At 35.9% G+C, this 20,725-nt stretch overlaps 1 protein-coding gene across 1 annotated transcript in view; it reads left to right on the forward strand.

The window, feature by feature from the left end:
- Positions 1–439: 439 nt before the first annotated feature.
- AANAT1 (dopamine N acetyltransferase) overlaps positions 440–20,725 on the forward strand; it is a 196,498-nt gene continuing 176,212 nt past the window's right edge. The window contains exon 1 of the mRNA XM_074181679.1: positions 440–469. Coding sequence (XP_074037780.1) covers positions 455–469 — 15 coding nt within the window. The 5' untranslated portion in view covers positions 440–454. The remainder of the gene's footprint in view (positions 470–20,725) is intronic.

A 20,725-nucleotide genomic window follows, 5' to 3' on the forward strand; every position in this document is an offset into this window, starting at 1 on the left:
TTCAATGTTTATATGAATATCATTTTGTAAAGTTGATTTCATTGATTCTTTCTCATATGTAATCAGGAATGGCAAACATTTTCATTGAAATGGATGGAATATTATTTTGATCGTTCTATCTACTCTAAAGTTGAAATTGTCTATTAGTAGAAAAGTGATTAATGAAGTAGGCAATACACAATCGTACATATTCCCCACAGAAATATTGTCCGTATCACCATATATTTAATCAAATGCGAGGGACATATTTATATCACACAGGATGCAATTGAACATAGCTCTATAGCTCTTCATACGCCGAATTATTAATCCAATTAGTTTTTATTCGAAGGATATTATGATAACATGTTTGTTTTTGGAGATATATCTATGCTTGAAAACTGGAACAATCGTGATATCGAATAATTGCGTTTAGTTTGAATAGCGGAATTTCTGTCGAGTAGAGTTCGCCAATATGACTATGGAAACGGTAAGTACCTAAAATACTATTTTTATCTCATAGCTTGTATGAAATTTAAATCACAAAAAACAATCAATCTAAAGAGTAGTGTTTTTCAAAAATGATAGCAGAAATTTTGATGTTTGGTTCAGTTTTTCAAAAACGATATCACACCATTTCTGGCAGAAATTTTGATGTTTGGTCCGGTTTCATTTGTCCAAGAACACGTTTCAGGAACGCCCACATTCAATGTATGACATTCGTCTAAGAGAAGTTTTCTTGAACACACTTTGAAAATATGTTTCAATTCGCTGTGTTACGAATCATACATCGAAAAGTTAGACCTCGTTAATTCCTGACTCGACAAAGGGTCGTCTGTCGTATCGGAACCTGAACAGATTAACGCAAAAACTCATTTTAAACACTCTTCAATCTCTGAAAACGTAGAAGATACTCAAATGACCAAGAAAAATAATTTTGGTTTAATGTAGAATGTTATTGAGACTTGAGTATTGAAGGGGGTATTTTTTTAGGAGAGATTGATTTTTTTAAATTGAATGCTTTATTCTTTCCTTTGGAAGATTTCCACATTTCTTTGTATAAAGATGGAGAAGTAGAAAGCCAAAACCCAAAAAGTCAATCTCTTCTAAAAGTATAACCCCCTTCAATTTAAACGAGATTCCAATGCCTAGGATTGAATCAAATAAGCGAATGAATGTATTACGTATTGTCATCGATGACATGAGTAAATTCAACTAATTCGTGAGATAAAGTCGTAATTTTATTAATGAATCGAGAGCTTCATCTTCTAATGTTATGTAGATTGGTGCTGAAGAAGCAATAAGACAAGTGTCTTATTCCGAAACATCGATGTCCGCCATTGAGAATGATAGTGTTCCATATAAATGGAATTTTGACTCATTCATATACTATATTGTGTAACAAATCTGAGAATTTTATCTGATTTAATTCCATAACAGATGTTTGGAGTTGAAACTGAATAGGAAAAAGTGTTTTTTTATATAATTTAATGTTCATAAAAAAGTAGGTAGTTGTTTTTTAAAGTTTTTTCTTTGTGTAATTCAATATTCATATAAAAGTTGTTGTTTATCCGAAAGGACTCTTTCTTCAGTTTGTGTCTGAAATCAAAAGCAAATCATAACAGTAAGATCCGGTATATTATTATGGATGCAACGGGCTTTTGGGTCTCTGGTGTCATCTAGCTGCCTGATTGCAGTGAAAGCTGTAGAAAGCTACAAAATGCCAACAAAGCTTGGTCTTTCAGCTACCATTTATCTCTGATAAAAATGGTTTCAGTTTTTCATCGATGAAATGCATGGCGTCTTTGAAAGAAGAGTGAGTCATCATATTCACCTTTCACTAGTGTTAAAATTCATTCACTTTCATTACTAATTTACCAAAACAACATTCTCAACGTTGACAGATGTCATTACAAGTTGACTTTTGATAGCGCTTAAATAAAAGTACGTTGCTATGTTGTGAATAGCTATACTGTTTTGAGTCTAGTAAATCTAACGAGTTCTAATGTTTATTAGGGGTTTATTTGAGTGGAGTTTTAATTTAAATTTATGGATACTGATATTACTTCGTAACAATCAGGCTAATGAAAAAACTACCCTTCATGGAGTTATTCTGTGTATTGGAACTTTTATTACGTTCATGAGACGGGTTTTTATGTCGTAATGCTAAAGTTTGGAATGGTGTTTTGGCACATAACTTACTTGCTACACGTCCATACATATACCAACTACTCTTCAACCAACCCTGGTAAATGAAAAATGTCATGCAATCATTAAATAGACTCTACTTTTTTATTCTATTCAGCTTAACTAAAATTAGTAATTTTCATTCCTTCGGACCTATATCTATTGACACAGATTAGGTACTTTTACTTCTTTACTTGTAAAATGAATTTTTATACCAACTTCAGTTGATGAAAGATAATGGAAAGCTAAAATACGTTTTTTCCGTTAACCAGCTGTCGCACCCCGTACTAGGGGGTGCGACAGCCATCAGAAGTCGAAACTTGTGCGAGCTAAAAACTAAAGAGGTCTTACCTATTAATGTGTGATTCTTAACACGGGTTGGCGCTTCAACCATCGACCGGCATCGGCCGATTGACTGAGCGAACAAAGCACCCACATTGAACCGCCCGCGGCTACTAAATTTGATAATTTTTGTTTTATTGAACATTATATCTATTGATACCATCCATTCCATGTTTAAATTGTGGTAGGAAATATAATGGTCATACGTCAAGACTACTCAAAGATAGAATCAGTTCACATAAAAGTGATAGTAGATTACATCCTGAGAGATGTGCTCTTATTAATCATGTCTCCAATGAATGCCATAAAATGGACCTTAATTCAACTAAAATTTTATCAATTGAAACAAATACATCTAAAAGATTGTTTTTGGAATGGTCATTGATATTACAATCAAATAATTGCCTTAATAGAAGATCAGACATGGATCTCCTTAGTAAAATCTATGCCTTCCTACTAGACATTGATAAAAATGTATATGATTTCCAAACCAGTAATAATTCTGATGGTTTTTCATTAATATAATTCATAACATATTAAATATTTTCTTTTTTAAACAAATTTCCAACCTCCCTATGGCAGGGTTTTACTTTCATTTTCCTCAAGAATAATAAGGATGTTGTCAATTAATTAATATTAAATTGGACATATTTGATTTTGGGTTTTCTCTTTGAGTTACTTCTATACCAGCAGATGTCTCTGATCACATTTGCATCATAACAGTTCTCCTTTGTTTCATAGTTTTATCCTTGTCTAAGGTTTTATCATATACAAACACACACTTTTTCAAACTGTATCACATGACAGCTGTCATTGTCAATTGTTCGTTGTCACTCTTTGTTCTTCAACCACATGGCTTTTACCGGTAATCCATAATTTTAGAACAAGTAACGATTTTTAGTAAATTTCAATTCAATAATCTTTATATTCCGTGAATCTATTGGGAGTAATTCTTGATGAGAAACTCAAATGGAATGCACATGTTGCCCAGTTGTATAAAAAACTGCCTTCTCTCTCTCTCTCTCTATTTTAGATGGTCGTTGCTTCCTATCGTCAGGCGCATATGACCAATGCTCCTCCTGTTGGTTAACAGGAGCTTCGTCGGGGGGCGCAGCGGTCTTGCACAAAGCAATGCTGCCACCCATTTTTTTTAACTTTTTATAATAAAAAATACAAGTTTTTTTTTATAACAAAAACAATTTGATTTTTTGAAGTCGCCTCCTACTTGGGAGACCTTTTGATAATTTTTCACATATATAGCCCCCTTTACGTGGTTATCCGAACCACCCCGGCCTGGATACCGGCGTGAATAAAGGGGGGTACTTATTAATCACTTTTTTAGACACTCCACATTTCAATTTCAATACGACACAACACAAAACGGAGCCCCACGATAGCACATGGCATCCGCGTACCTTCTTTGTGGACGGACGTTATCAGCACGTCCGTCCCCTACCACGGCCACCACGGAACTCCAAAACTGCCTTCACTGCCACTGCCACTAGTATGTTAACGTTATATCACTCATTATTTCACTCGCATCTGAACTATGGCACTTTGCTCTGGGGAATCTCATCACACGCGATTAGAGTTTTCCGGCTACAGAAAAAGGCAATCAGAATAATGGTTGGAAGCGGCTACCGCTATTCAATAAATATAGGATTTTATCAATAAAATGTATTTACATCTACCAAACATTAGTTGAAATGGCTCTCAATAAAGAAAACCAGCAGACAAATTCAGATGTTCACAATCATGAAACTAGGTCATCTAGTCAGTTAAGACCGCACCATTATACATTATCCATCACGAAATAAAATTCGCTCGATGTTAACCTTTACAATAAACTACCACCGGTAGTGAAATCACTGGACTACTTTTAAATCAAAAAGTGCATAAAATCCTATCTTCTTGCTCACTGCTTTTATTCAATCGATGACTACAACTCCACGCCTAATGTTGTTGACACAGGAATACTCATACTCCCATTCATTAAGTGATACTTTTATCTGTTAATATTAATTGTGAACTTCAAATTGCGAATTTAAATGTGAATTTTGAATTGTGAATTTTAAACTATGAATTTTATATTTGTGAGTTTTAAATTGGGAATGGTAAAACTTGAGAACGTTAACTGTTTTTACAAACTTAATACTAAATCTGTGTACCTATGTAATATAAGCATAAATACCAGTAGGTACCCACAGAACATTTTGAAAAGGACCTGCTACAAATGTAAAATATCGTAGTCACATAAACATCTATCTATCTATATAGCCTCTGTGAGGTGTCTTGCATCAATATCTGCCGGTTATAATTCATATTCCAGCGTGATATTAGTCCGGCAGGCATCCACCAGAACCTACAGTGTAGGTAGTTGGGAGATATGAATAGTTTTTATGAATTTCGTACATATTTTCAGTTTTCAGTTCCCGTCAATTAAAAATACACACAGTAGCCAATATAGAAAAAATAATCGACTTCAAAAAAGATTCTTAAACGTTATGAACGGTTGACTATTGACATCCTGTATAACATCACTGAAGTATTTGACGTAATTGAGGAAACCCTGCACAATATGGAGATCTGAGCGCCTATATATCTAATTTATGTAGTCGATATTCCAATATCCGGAAGTTACGAACTAAACATTAATTTTAGAATCATTGATCACACAAAGGTATAACGAGCCACTGGCATAAATCGATTTAAGGACCATCATAAATTCGGGCAATATTGACTGTGGCTTGATGGGCTCTCTGAAACAATTTCCATTAGCTAAATTACAATTCTCCACATAATGTGTCGCAACCACTTCAACCACAGACGGAGGGGTCCATTTTCCAAAGGGATAGTAAATGATACACATTTTGAAATGAACTATAAATATATTGATTGAATAGAACTGGCCGATACCTGATGAAAATCCATATTACAACTAATTTATACAATTTATTGTATAAATTTCACTATAATGAAACTCGTACAATAAATTGGATTAATTAGTTGTATAAATATATTCTTGAGACACAGATGGTTAGGACAAAACTAATGAAAGGACTGACTCACTGAAGGAGTGACTCAAGTCACTCCTAATATCATACAGATTTAGTCTCAAAGGTAGACTATGAAACAAATAATGAATTTTGACATTATGAAAAGTGAGAAATGAAACTTTCTATGTTTTTTTATCACTTTTATTTGTAACTAATGTTACTGTAGTTTCGTCCTATACGGACCTTTTCAAACAATTACAATAAACTGAAGATGAATCATAATGTTAGCCCTTATATATCCACTGTTTGTAGGTAATAATAGAGGTCCATAACTTAATGGCGCGCCTGACATTTTTTACCTGTGACAATGTGGATACGCTAATTTGAAAACTGGCGAGTGAACCAGATCGATTTCATCATTTAGCAGATTTACATCCGCAATGCTTATGCTCATGAATTTCCAAGGATTCCAAATAATTGAGTTACCAAGCTTTGCTTGCATAGTGCAAAATTTCCGCATCGTTTAGATTCGGGAACTTGTGGTTGCATTCCAAGGAATGGTTTGAATACCGTTTTGGGAACTTCAAATCTCTCCATCTTGTCCACTTTACCTTTGGCATGCAAAAGGAAATTCGAAAACGTGGCACTTCCACCCGCAATTGTTTCTGTTTTCTTACCAAAATATGTTGGAGTTACAACTTTCTTGATTTCTGGTTGTGTGTTCTGGGGGTACATTAATCTGTAAGTAAATTTAAGGCTTCGTTTCCTAACTAACTTCTGGATTGGGTTTGCGTTGAAACTATTATTATGTCCTATCTGCATAATTATTTTAATTTTCCTATCTGGATTGTTAGCAGATGAAGATAGCGAGAATGCTCTGTGCAATATTGAATTGTAGGCTGCTAATTTTAAATTGTCGGGATGAAAAGAATCATTTTGGATTGTAATGTCTATATAGCACGGTTTTCTATATACAATGATCAGGTCTAAGAAACCGATAGATGTAATTTCATCGCCAGTTTTTAAATCAGGGTATCCACATTGTCACAGGTAAACAAATTTCAGGCACTCAATTGAGTTGAGGACTTTAATGAAATGAATAAAAACACTTTTGTCTAATTACCACTAGTTAATTTTATTTATACGGCCGATATACAACTTGATACTTGATAATGGGGTTGAACCCCAAACCGGTCGTATGAATAAAATTAACTAGTGGTAATTATGAATTACCTTAAAATGAACAAGTCATCAATCACACATAAGTTAAGGATCTCTATTATCACCTACAGTAGTTATATAAGGAATAACATTATGTGTTAGGAATCACACGTTAAAAGGTAAGACCTCGTTAATCCTTAGCTCGCACAAGTTTCGACTTCTGAGGGTTGTCGTTCGTAGGGATGCGACAGCTGGTTATAGGAAAACAGATTTTAAACAGAAAACAGATTCATCTTTAGTTTATTGTAATTATGATGCACTGTTTGGAACCTTTGGTGTAGTAATGGATATTACTGGAGTTTTTTCCCAACACCAAATCGTTATTTTCAACACCCCGACACGTGTTTCGATTACCAAGTGATCATTTTCAAAGAGGAATATTAAAACTAGAAACTAATGCGAGCTAACCCTATTTATGCTATATAGGTATCCCATACAGGTAAACCAGGCGTACCACCCATACAGGTATATCAACCTAAATTAATTTTACAATTTCGCCTCATCTATTATTTTACAATATATGTTTATATATATGTATATATATATATATATATATATATATATATATATATATATATATATATATATATATATATATATATATATATATATATATATATATATATAATTTAGGTTGGTATACCTGTGTGGGTGGTACGCCTGGATGGTTAACCTGATTGGGATACCTATATAGTATAAATAGGGTTAGCTCGCATTAGTTTCTAGTTTTAATCTTCCTCTTTGAAGATGATCACTTAGTGATCGAAACACGTGTCGAGGTTCTAAAAATAACGATTTGGTGTTGAGAAAAAACTCCAGTAATATTTATTGTAATTGTTTGAAAACGTCCGTATAGGACGAAACTGCAGTAAAATTGGTTACAAATAAAAGTGGTAAAAACATAGAAAGTTTTATTTCTGATCTCCTACCACGTTCTGTTTAAAAAATCTGTTTGAAATCTGTTTTTCCGTTAATCAGCTGTCGCACCCCTACGAACGACAACCCTCAAAAGTAGAAACTTGTGCCAGGATAACGATTGAGGATTAACGAGGTCTCACCTTTTAACGTGTGATTCCTAACACGAGTTGGACGATAGCAAGTGAAAATCGATCATTCAGACTAGAGCTTGAACCACCAACCAACAAGGCAGTCAATTCGAGTGAGTGAACAAAACACCCACGTCGAACCGTCTAGCAACCGACCGTATTAACGGCTACATTCATCAATTCAATTATGGCATTGATGAAAAGTGATATTGTCAACATAGTTTAGTTTCACTTCACACTTCGAAGTTAGAAACAAAATTGAAAAAGTATTTTATTTTTTCCAGAAATGTTACAGGGTTAGATACGGAAATGAGAGACTTATCAAATAAGCTGTTACTCGACTAATATTACCATTTTAAATTTTTTCACGAGGCTTGTCGGTACCAGAGGTTGACATAGAAATGTGTCCCCTTGAAAACTAAAGTTAACGTGCTTCACGACATTTTTACAGCCCAAATATCAACTGACTCATTCTGAGTGACTCGTTTCAATTAGAAAACAATGTATAGAAGTCGAAAACTTGATACCTACTTAAAGAGACAATTTGCAATGGAATTGGTCGAAATCTGATAAAACTCCATGATAACGCATTTGTGTAACAATTTATCATGAATAGCTTCTCCAGATGTGTACAATATTGTACAAGTTGGGCACGTGTTGCATTTTTGTAACACGTGTCCAATATAGACACAATAAAGTGTCACCGCAGAAAACCCACTATACGTAAAATGTTCAAAAAATGAGGTGAATGTTGAAATTTCGCAGGATACTTAAATTCGATTGGCGATTTTTTTTTTAATTTCTGATGTTGGTGCACTCGTTTCGAACATATGTTAACAGTTTCAGCTGTTTAGCATGTTTAGTTTGTTGGTGAGAGGTATGAAAGTTTTGCGTGTCAAACTCAGTGTAAAAAATGAAATTACCTGCTCAAAAACACTCGAAATATTAACAGTGGCATACGATGATTGTACTCTGAGTCAGAAAGTGAAGAAAATTGTTATGGAGTTTCGGGGAATGATTATTAGAGAAGTTGCTGAGGATGTCGGCATATCGGTTGGCTCATGCTATTCAATTTTTTCGGAAACTTTGGGCATGAATGTGTGGCAGCGAAGTTCGTTCCAAAATTGCTGGAGTTCCAAAATTCGCTCTGGAGTTGTTGAATGACGTCAACGGCGATCCAGATTTGCTTAAAGGGATCATAACTGGTGACGAATCATGGGTATATGATTATGACATCGAAACCAAAGTACAATCGTCCCAATGGAAGGACCCAAGAGGGTCCAGATTAAAAAAAGCACATCAAGTTCGATGGCATGTCAAGGTTTGGCTCACTATTTTCTTCGATTACAACGGCGTCGTGCATCTGGAGTTCTTGCCACATGGTCGTACGGTCAATAAGGTTATGCGCCGCCAGAAGTATTCGCCAGATTTGAACCCGTGCGACTTTTTTCTGTCCCCAAGATTGAAAAGACCCATGAGGACGGCGTTTTGCGACGACTGAGGACATAAAAACCGATTCACTGAGAGAACTCAAGGACATACCACAAAGGGCATGTCATAACTGCTTCGAGAATTGGATATAACACTGACACAGGTGTATTCTTTTTTTATTAGTCAGTGGGCTATGCTTGAAGACTGCCAGTAAAAAAATCTAAAGAAATTAACTTTTAACGTTCAAGCCAGTCTAGAATATCAGAAAACAACTACTCCCCTGGCTAATACCACGAAGGGCGTTGGATTATATCCGACAGGCGTCAGTGCAGGAATCTTCACAGAAAATCTCCTGTATATGCAATATGCCATACATATGACCAATTGCATATGCAGGATATTTTCTGTGAAGATTCCTGCACTGACGCCTGTCGGATATAATCCAACGCCCTTCTTGGTATTAGCCAGAGGAGTAGTTGTTTTCTGATAGGCGTCAGTCCATTCAACCTACTGTGTAGATATATTCGAGACTGGCTTAAACGTTTAAAGTTCATTTCTTTAGATTTGTTTACTGCCAGTCGTCAAGCATAGCCCACTGACTAATAAGAAAGTTTTTCTTCTTTATTCAGAGGAATCGGGCAAATTACGGATATACAGTTGGTTAGTACCTCGTCCACTAGATGGAGTGATATTTTGTTGTTCGCTCCAACTTAGGAAGAGGAATGAAATAATATGAAAGAATTCCGATTTTCAATTATGGAATATCATTGACTCTAGGTCGATAATGGCAACTATCTTGCACTGATGAGTTGCTAATGAGCCTGAAACCGGTCTGCAAGTGTGCCCGTTCCAAAATTCAAGGTCGACTCTTTCAGTTGTATGGCCAATTGCATATGCAGGAAATTTTCTGTGAAGATTCCTGCACTGACACCCGTCGGATATAATCCAACGCCCTTCGTGGTATTAGCCAGTAGAGTAGTTGTTTTCTGATAGGCGTTAGTCTATTCAACCTACTGTGTAGGTATATTCGAGACTGGCTTGAACGTTTAAAGTTCATTTCTTTAGACAAGTGTATTATATCTGAGGGGAATACTTTGGAGGATAGAAATTGATTAGTCAATGAATATTTTTTGGGAAAAATTATAATTCACCTCATTTTTTGAACAAGCAGCGTATATTTCAATAATTTATTTCCTTTCTCGATGAGTGGTGAAAATCCCCGTTCTCTGCTTCATATCATAACCTTTGGATATAACAATGTAATTTTTCTTCAACTTAAATGTTCATCGTCATGCTCAAAAGAGATCGGGGGTTTTCAACAATCTCAGTAACATATTATGAAAATATGTCCGATTTTTCATTATTTAGGTAATATCTAGTTTTCAGTACATCTTACGTGGAAAAACGTCACATTGAATTATTCATTGGATTCAGCAAATACTATTTTGTTGATTCCTCCATATTTCCATACATTTTGATTTTCTCAAGTGGTTCGTTTTTCTTTTTATGTTTTTCGTTAAATCAGATACATTTTTTTTTGTTGATCAGTAGAATCTACAAAGTAGAATGTACAAAAAGATTTTGTATATGGAATGGTTATATTCGAAAAAAAATCACTTTTTCATTAGCATATTAAAAACGCACTGCGTGGTATCTTTGACATACTCAAATAAAATCAAATTGAGTAAAAAACGGCATTTGGAAAAATAATGAAAAGTACGTGAAACATTTCAATACTCAAATTCATATTTGAATCTGGGTAAATATCTTTCTTACTATATCAAGTTGTTTGACAATATTTCTTTAGAAGACGTCATAACACTGCCACATTGAATTTGGATAAAATGGCTACTACGACGTCATTTTGAAAGAAAATTACCACTTGTGTTATATCGTTCAAAAAACAATTTTATATTCTATCAGGGAAATATGCAGGTCTCTAAAAAACTATGGAAAGGCTATGTGAGGGGTACATAAGAGATGAAGTAGTAGTTCACAACCCACTTCATCCAAATCAACAAGCCTATACTCCGGGAAGGTCTACTGATTCGGCCCTTCACCATGTGGTTGGCAGAATCGAGAGATCATTGGACAACAAAGAATCCACCCTGGGTATATTCATTGATATCGAGGGAGCGTTTGATAAAACAACCTTTCCAACAATTACCCAGCAACTACACTCCAGGAATATATCCCTGGTAGTAGAAGAATAGATACTCAAGATGATCTTAGTAGAACAATTAAGTATCAATGTAGTAGACATCACAGTGGGAAGACTGGTCATGAGGGGATGTCCACAGAGATGAGTCTTATCACCCCTTCTCTGAAACATAGTTCTGGATACCCTGATTAATCACCTCAACGATAATGGATTCTACACAATTGCATATGCGGATAACATAGTTGTCTTGCAGACTGGCAAATTTGTGAGCACAATGTGCGATAGAGCGCAGGATGGGCTCAAATTAATAGAAACATGGTGTAAGGAACACTCACTGTCGATCAATCCCAGGAAGACTGAGATGGTCCTTTTTACCAGGAAAGAAGGTTATCGGGCTTAAAACCTCCCGAAATCTTAAAAAGCATACCTGAGTACTATCCTCGACAGGAAGCTTACATGGAAATCTCACCTACAGAGTAGAGCAAAAAAGAGCATATGTGGCTTATGAGCAATGTCGAAGGACAATGGGATGCGCATGGGGTCTTTCACCCCGTGTGGTCATCTGAATCTACACTGCAATAATAACACCTATTTTAACGTACGCAGTCATTGCATGGGGACCAAAAGTTCTACAAGCAACGGCCATCCAAAAAGTATATCAAATACAGCGACATCACAGGAGTCATGAGAACAACACCAACCGCGGCAATGGAATTAATTACGGGTCTGACCCCTCTGGACCTGTACGTTAAGGAGGTTGCGTTAATGGCCATGTTATGATTGCACACGGCTGGTGTAAACCTCGAAGTAGGCATGGGTTAATTGAGGCTGAGCCTATGGCAAGAAGCGCTTACTGCGCAACCTCTGTTGCAGGCTATCAGTGATGCAATTGAACCCAGGTTTGTGTTTAATAAACCCTACAAAATACAAATACAAACAGGACACAGAGTCAGATGCTACAAATGCAATACGCATATATACAGACGGTTCAAAGCAAAGAAGGCTCAGGATGTGGAGTGTACTCCAGATCACTAAGCCTAAGGATTAAGTGGGAAATGAAAAAAAATGCGTGGAACAAACAGAACTGGCTGGTATCTCAATCGACACAAAAGAAATAACCAGGAAAGGAATTGCTGACAAAAACATAACAATCTGCACTGACAGCAGACAAGCCCTGTTAGCCTTGAACAGACAACGTGTTACCTCAGGGCTAGTACTAGAGTGCCACCAAGATTTAGCCGAAGCATCGGTAAATAATAACATTATCCTTAGGTGAGTTAGAGGGCACGACAGGAGTAAAGGTAAGCGCATTGCCGACTCATTAGCCAAGGATGCGGTTGGACTAGAAATTTTAGGACGCAGTGGCACCTACGGCCTGATGATTTCGACAATTGCGGAACTAACCAAATGTTACCTCCAGGTTCAATCCCTAAATAGATGGGATAGAATCAAAAGATGCAATCTTGCCAGGATCACCCTGGGCGACTCTGGGAAGCTGGCGCCAAAGAAATATCTGGCGATGACCAGGAAAAATCTACGCTGAACAGTAGGATTTTTGACTGGCCACTGTCAACTAAGGAAGCACCTCCATAATATGGGGCTAGTGGGCACACATCTATGCAGGATGTGTGAACAGGAAGATGAGACTGTCGGGCATGTCATATGCGAGTGCCCGGAGTTATCGTCAATAAGAGAGTGTGTGTTCGGCGAGTCTTGGCCTACACCTGCCGATATAAAGGTGATGTCTCCCAGAGACCTGTCCACCTCCTGGAAAGGACAGGATGGACAATGACCTAGGAGGACAACTCCTTGGGAGGATGTGCAATGGGTCACATGTGGCATAAGTGCTGTGGGCTTACACTCACCCTTGCTACTCTACAGATACAGATGCTGGGTTCTATTTGAAATTCTGACTTGGTTGGAACAAATCTACAGTCAAACACGCAGCGTGTCAACAAACCGTTTCTATAGTAACGACACAGAGACCACATGCTGTGAAATTGTGTTGGAAGTATTGTTAACAATAAGGATAAAATCTATGGAAAAAAGTTATTAGTTATTTTTGACTTATTTTTTCAGTCAGGAAAAATTTCTGAGTATGATTTCACCGAAAACATTGAATTACATTTTCAAGACAACAGTCGTTTGAATGCGATAACATATCGAGGCGAAAAACCTCGACAAAATGGTATTGGAAGTATTCATTTTTAATATATGTCAGACGATGTGAATTCACATCCACAGTTCTACAAAAATGTTGTTTGTATTTCGTGTATAAAGTTCAAGTTTTACATAGCACATTCCAAAAAATTAACATTCATGTGCTGTTAAAAAAACAGTCGCCCTTAATACAAAAAATAACTATTTTTCAGATCAAGAAAGGTGAAAATATCCAAAAATAGGTCAAAAATAAAACGTATTGCGCATTTACGATTAGCAATATACCTAAGATTTTTGTAAATTTAAAGTAAATATAGATCTTCTGCCATTTCCAAGAAAACTATATCAAATTCACATGTATAAACGATTTTCTCAAGCTCGTAAATTAATCATAATTGAAACAAATTCATTTGTCTTACTTGTATTAGTACACATTTTATCTTTTTTTGAATACTTAACATAATTTAACTTCATGAATGTATGACTGAATGTAATTATGTGGAACGAATTATGCCAATTATCATTAATTATGTATTGAATAGAAGCACGAATGAAATTGAAAAATCTTTACTTGATGCATTTATATCAAGGAATTAATGAAATTCCAAGGGGTCAACTTGATCTTGAAAATCCTTCGAAGCATTAGTAGGTAGTTGAACGAGATCGTCCAAATTATCCGAATATCGATTTGTAGCGTTTTCGGTTCTTGGAATAGTTTTATTTTGGACCAAAATTGTGAAATGGTTATCACGATATTTCTTGCGGAGATATCTATGGGATAGTCGGAGAGCTCAAACAACTAATATAAGGGTTTCAGGCCTTCCCAATGAACTCGTTTGAAATTTAGATATTTTGTGAATCTCATGCATATTTATTTCATTGTTATGCCAATGGATGTTGAGTACGCCACTGGCTGGGTGTAGGGGTATAACAATGTTTTGTTACTGTGATAACTATCATTCTTCAATGAACAAGAATAGTTTGAAGAGTTTTCGGCAGCCTTCGATTGGGGTGTCAAATTGGAGAGACAGGCAGATTAATTCAGTGAACAATTCGAAGATCAATTTCGAGAAAAAAAACGCCGAGAAAACAAATTTAATAGTGAAATTGTTTCAAAAAGTACTTGAAGTGTACTTCGGAAAGTTTTCGACAGTCTTCAGTTGGGTTGTCAAATTGCAGAAACAGTGACAGATCAATTTAAAGTTTGAAGACCTGTTCCGTGGGAAAACAAATGAAATAGTGAAGTTATTTCAAAAAAAGTTCAAAGATTAGTTCCGTGAGAAAACAAATGAAAGGAAAGGGGAAGAATTCGATTTTTATTTATAGAAAATTATCGCCTTCATGTTGATGATAGACACTTTCTTGCCAAATAGCCCGAAATCGGTCTGCAAGTGTGTCCCAATAATTGAAAATCGATTGCGGCAAGTTGAATCATCAAATATATATACGGGAATTAATTTTGTGAAGAATATACTGCACTGACACTGATATAATCCAACGCTTTTCGTGGTATTAGTCAGGGAAATAGTTGTTTTCTGATAGGTGTGAGTCCATTAACCTACTGTGTAAGTAAGTGGAGACTGGCCTGAATAAATTGTTCTTTTAATTAATTTAATACAGTGTGGCTCATTAAATTTGCAACAAATGAAAATTTGTGTGTTCGTTGCACAACTGAATGACTTCAAAAGTTAAGGAATAGTGTATATTATCTTGGAATATATATATATAATTCGTACAGTGTATAAGATAGGTCGAAAAACGTTAAATTATTTTAGGAATAAAGTACTTTTGGTTCGAAAAATTCAACAAAATCTATATTTTTGACACGGAGAAACTCCTTTTTGATGAGTATTATTAATAAAAATGTATTTATAACCCCTCAAACATTAAAACGACAACGGTTGTAGCAGTTTGTAACTTATTATTATAGAGCCCCGAAAAAGAATTTAATTGAATTCGAAACTCTGGAAAGAAAACGATTGTTTCTCTTTGGGAAAAACTTTTCAATTAATTTCTATCTCAAATAACGATAATTTTGTGTTCTTGTGTCCTTTACACAATAACGTTCTGTTACTTCTACATGTTTAAATAAAAATATGTTTAAAATATGTTTTTTTCCGTTAACCAGCTATCGCACCCTTACAAACGACAACTCTCAGGAGGCGAAACTTGTGCGAGCGAAGAATAACGAGGTCTTGCCTTTCAACGTGTGATTCCTAACCTTTTATTTCGTCGAAGATATCAAGAAATAAAGAAGGTTTGTTGTACCTATGATTATGATTGAACATTGTTTCCCTAGGCTCTGAAAAAAATTCATCCGGATGCAGTCTCATCAGCAGATGCACCTTGTCATCCTTTACAATTGCAATGGGCTCTGTATTGTATCATGATAGAATGTTAACTGCACACCTATTGAATGGTTTTAAAATCTCGGCGAGTTGGCCGTGAAACACCGTGCGGATATGCAAAATTGCGCTATTTTCATTTGCCACTAGAAAAAAAAGACAATTGTTAATTATTATTGTTGGTGTCAAAAACTGTATTGAGACAGTAACGTCAGGTTATGCCTGATTAGTAAGAAAAATATTTTGTAAAGCGGTAGGAATTGTTAATTTATCACGAAAAAACTGAGTGTGCGAGATAAAATTGAACTTGTGCGCCTTGTCGGGGAGAATGCTCTATTGGCAAGAAAAGTTGCCAGAGGATTTCAAAACGTTCATTCTGATAAACTTCCGTGCAAAATCTCAAAAACAAAAACAATCCACAACGAGAGAATAGAAATGGTGTGCGAATATTGCAATATTTTTCGTAATAATCCTCATTCAAGCTTGCGAACGGCTAGTTTAAACTTGAATATATCTAGGGAAAATATTAGCAAATGCCTGGTATAAAATATAATTAAACCACTCAAGCTGAAAATTTTACACTTTGGGAACCGAGAGATGAAGAAAGAAGGTCAGAATTCTGTTTGTGAGTTCAAAGAGAATGTTTGAATGAATGTATAAATTTCTTCAAAACAATTTTGTTTAGTGATATTGTTACGTTCACTACAAATGAAGTAGTCTTGTCCCAAAATTCAAGACACTGGTCTGCGGATAATCATAATTGGGTTATAAACGCAAAAAGGTAATATTACCATAAAATAAATATGTGGTGTGGAAACCGTTAGTTAGGGAAGCCATAGATTATGCTGTAGACGACCCCTCCCGATATAGAAGGCCCAGACACTCTGTCGAATTAGGCCCTCATGTCCCCCGTTAACAGATGAACAACCTCTTCATCTATAAGACTCCAACCAAGCAGGGATTTCATCGTGAAGGGCGGTACTGATGTCTGAGGACATTCATGCCGCCATTCCATGATCAATTACGACCCATTTGTCCTTCTGACAAATGCCAGCCGTAAGGGTAAGGGAGCCATCAGGCTCCAACCTGTTTGAAATTACGATGAAATTGGTGGTGTGGAATACATGATGAGATTATCGGTCCGTTCTCCTTCGAAAGTAATCTGAATGGAATTATATTTTCAGACTTTTTGAGAAATGAGTTTTGAGACGCAATACACAACTTACCAGTGCAGGATCGCCTGAATTAGAAGTTTCAATCAGATAATGCAATTATTGTAAGAGAATGGCTCAATAATAATTATGGAAATCGATGGATAGGTCGGAATAATCCTTACATTGAGTGGCCGCCAAGATCACCGGACCTGACACCCCTAGATTTTTTCTTGGTGGTACTGTGAAGCAACAGGTTCACAAGTCCAGAGCGCAGTCAGTAGAAGAACTACGCATCAGAATATCTGCAGCTGGTGCAGAAATTACAAAAGAACAACTGAGAAAAGTTATATTGAATATTAGAAGAATGTATGATTAGTGCATTGCAATGAATGGCGGATTGGTTAAAACAATAAAAATTTGATGAACGATCACTCCTGTTTCTGTCTACAATGATTTGTTGAATATTGTTTTTCAACTGTTCAATTTGTCCAGTGAATATTTAGTCAAAATGAATATGCTCATTCGTTTATTTAATTTGCCATATAGTTATCAACAATTACTAGATGTTTATTTTACTTTTCAGTCCATCAGATACTTGAAATAATTAATAATGAAAATTCCTTTGATTCGACCACAGAATTATTAATATTGAACATTTTTTAATGAAATTTGGTATACTACCATCAGAAAGGATGTCCAGTTCAATAGTGATTTTAAATTTTTCCTAAAAAAATCGCTAATACGATTTCTTGTATTTTATCCCATAAAAATATTTGCAGCATGCTTTTTTTTTCGTAGAAAGAAAATTATATTTCGTCCGAAAATACAGTTTTTTGAGCCTACAATTCAAAATAATGTTCTTTGAAATCGAAGAAAAGATGCAAATTTTAGAGAGATGTACCGCTTCCAAGTTGGTCACACTGTATATACAGTGATTTTCATTTGTTTCTATCGAGATATTCATAGCTCTGGATCACGGTGCCAAACACCAAGGGTAGTTTTGATAATTTCAATTTTTGTATTATCAACATATAAAAGATGAAAAGTAAATTTGTTGCATCTTACATGTGCTTACATACATGAACTCATAGAACTGTGTCATAAGTCAGCTGTCAACTTCAGATACAGATGTACCAACTTATTTTCCGTTGCGTTTTATTGAACTACAACAATTTCACATATGAAAGAGGGACAGTATACTTACTGGCATTTTTCTGGTTTCTTTACCAATGGTTGTAGGCTAACACACAGATAGCGATACTGATTTTTATTGAACCCCAACCTTCAAAAGACACGTGTACAAATTTCACATCTGTCGGATTATTAGTTTGAGAGATAGAAACTTTGAGTGAAGCAACTTTTGTTAGTTTGTTGGCAAAAAAAAACTGTTGTAGCCAAGGCTTGGCTTGAAATAGTCCTTACATTGAGTGGCCGCCTAGATCACCGGACCTTGCACCAGGAAAATCAACTGTTGAGAAGTGGTTTGCTTCGTTGGAACGAGGTGAAATGAGCACCGAGGACGATGCACTCAGTGAACGCCCCCCAGAAACTGTTACCGACGAAAACATTAAAAAGTCCACAGAAAAATGTTGGATGAGCTCAAAGTGATAGCCGAGGCTCTGAAGATGTCAAAAGAACGTGTTGGACATATTGTGCAGGAATATCTGGGTATGCGAAAGCTCTGTTCAAATTGGGTGCCGCGCGAGCTCGCAATCGACCAAAAACAACAACGAATTGATGATTATGAGCAGTGTTTGAAGTTGTTCCACCATAAAAAACCCGGCTCCATTTCACACCAGAAACAAAACAATCGTCATCTGACTGGACTGCACGTGGACTAACTCCAAAGCGTGCAAAGACTCAACAGTCGACCGGTAAGGTCGTCGTTGAGTCAGTCAACATGGCTGAACAAGCAAACAAAGTTATTTTTGGGGGGCTGAATAAACTGACAAAGAGTGAAATTCTCAGCTATAATATCCCAAGGACATTGGTAACTAACGAAATAATTTTATCACAGTTTTCGAAAGCACGTTATTTGGTAACATCCCGACGCCGAAGGCGGAGGGATGTTACCTAAAATAACGTGCTTGAGGAAGTTGTGATAAAATTATGAGTTATTTATCAATGTTCGAGGGATATTCGGTGAGAAAATTTTTTGCAATTCGAACAAAATTATTTATTGAACACACAGTTATTAAAAGAACAATTCATATAATGATATAACTCCATAAATATTTTCCAAGTGTATTTTTTACTATTGACAGTATTTTTTGGTGTATTTTCTTCAATGATTTTGTCAATTGCCGCATCATTTTGAACACCAAAGCGAGGAAGTGACATTTTCGAAATAAATTGAATTACTGAAATGTCAAACAACTTTATTGTGTTGGTTGCTTGGCAATGTCATGACATAAGTGATAACTACCCGTGAAAACTATCCATGGGTAGTTATCAGTGTAATGCTGGTTTCATTGGTTATTTCGACACACATGACTAGAAATAGACAAATTTGATAGGATAATTTTTTTGGCAAAAAATTTTCAACTGAAACAAGCACGATAGAATTTGTGCAATATGTCAACAACAAAATGGACTCTGGCGAATTTGTGATCGCAATATTCTTTAATCTTACTAGACTCGACTCGGTCGATATTTCTTTCATATCTGATGAATTGAATAACCTTGGTGTCCGCGGCGGTCCAATCAATGAGTAGATCGTGTCCTTCCTCGAACGAAGAAAGTTCATTGTTAAGATTGATCACGTCATCTCGGAGGAATTTGAAACATATATTGGTACACCCCAGGGAAGCGTACTCGGTCCTCTAATAATTTTCATTAACGACCTCCTCATTCACGTATCTCAAGGAAGGGTGCTTATGTATGCAGATGATACTTGCATTACTGTGTAAGATACTTCATCCGAAATGGTCTACACAATCCTAAGAGAGTTCAAGGACTGGTGCTTTAAAAATAAACTTATGATTAATTATATTGAGACCGAATATGTAGAGTTTTATAGCAAACATAGAACACCTCTGCATTTACCGCTCTCATTTGAAGGAGTATCAATTGAGCCTTCCATAATGGTGAAGTTCTTAGGAACACAATTCGACTGCAACCTATCATGGAACTCGCATGACGATGTAGTTTGTGGCAAGCTGACAAATGTTTTTATGTGGTCACCACACTCCAAAACATGCTGGAACGAGAATGTCTGCTTGAAGTTTTCTATGCACTGGGGTACTCCGCTATTTCATATAGTATCGTTGTGTGGGGTCAAGCGTCTGAACTACAAAAAGTGTTTGTGTTGCAAAAACGTATTATTAGACGTAAAGTAATAAAATTCTCACGGTACCCTCTATTTATATAGTAAAATTTTTGACTGTCATTTTCAAGAAGCTAAACAGCTTCAGAAGGTATTGCGATATTCATATGTATGACACCAGAAACAAAAGAAGTATCTTACCGAAGAAAATTTGTCACTTCATGCAAAAAAGCTCCGGTGTATACTGAACTACGTCTATTCAATATTCTGCCCCTCGAATTAGGTTCTAATTGCTTCCGCATCCACCGTATTCTCCAGATCTGGCCCCAGCAGAGACTTTTTTCTATTCTCAGACGTCAAGAAAATGCTGGCTGGAAATAAATTTAGCGCCGATGAAGAAATACTCGTCAAATAACCGTTATAATCGTTGTATCGCCA

The sequence above is a fragment of the Leptinotarsa decemlineata genome, unplaced genomic scaffold, assembly GCF_025532065.1.
Source record: "Leptinotarsa decemlineata unplaced genomic scaffold, Ldec_3_MD MMD2_tig00026314_RagTag_RagTag, whole genome shotgun sequence".
Classification (NCBI taxonomy): domain Eukaryota; kingdom Metazoa; phylum Arthropoda; class Insecta; order Coleoptera; family Chrysomelidae; genus Leptinotarsa; species Leptinotarsa decemlineata.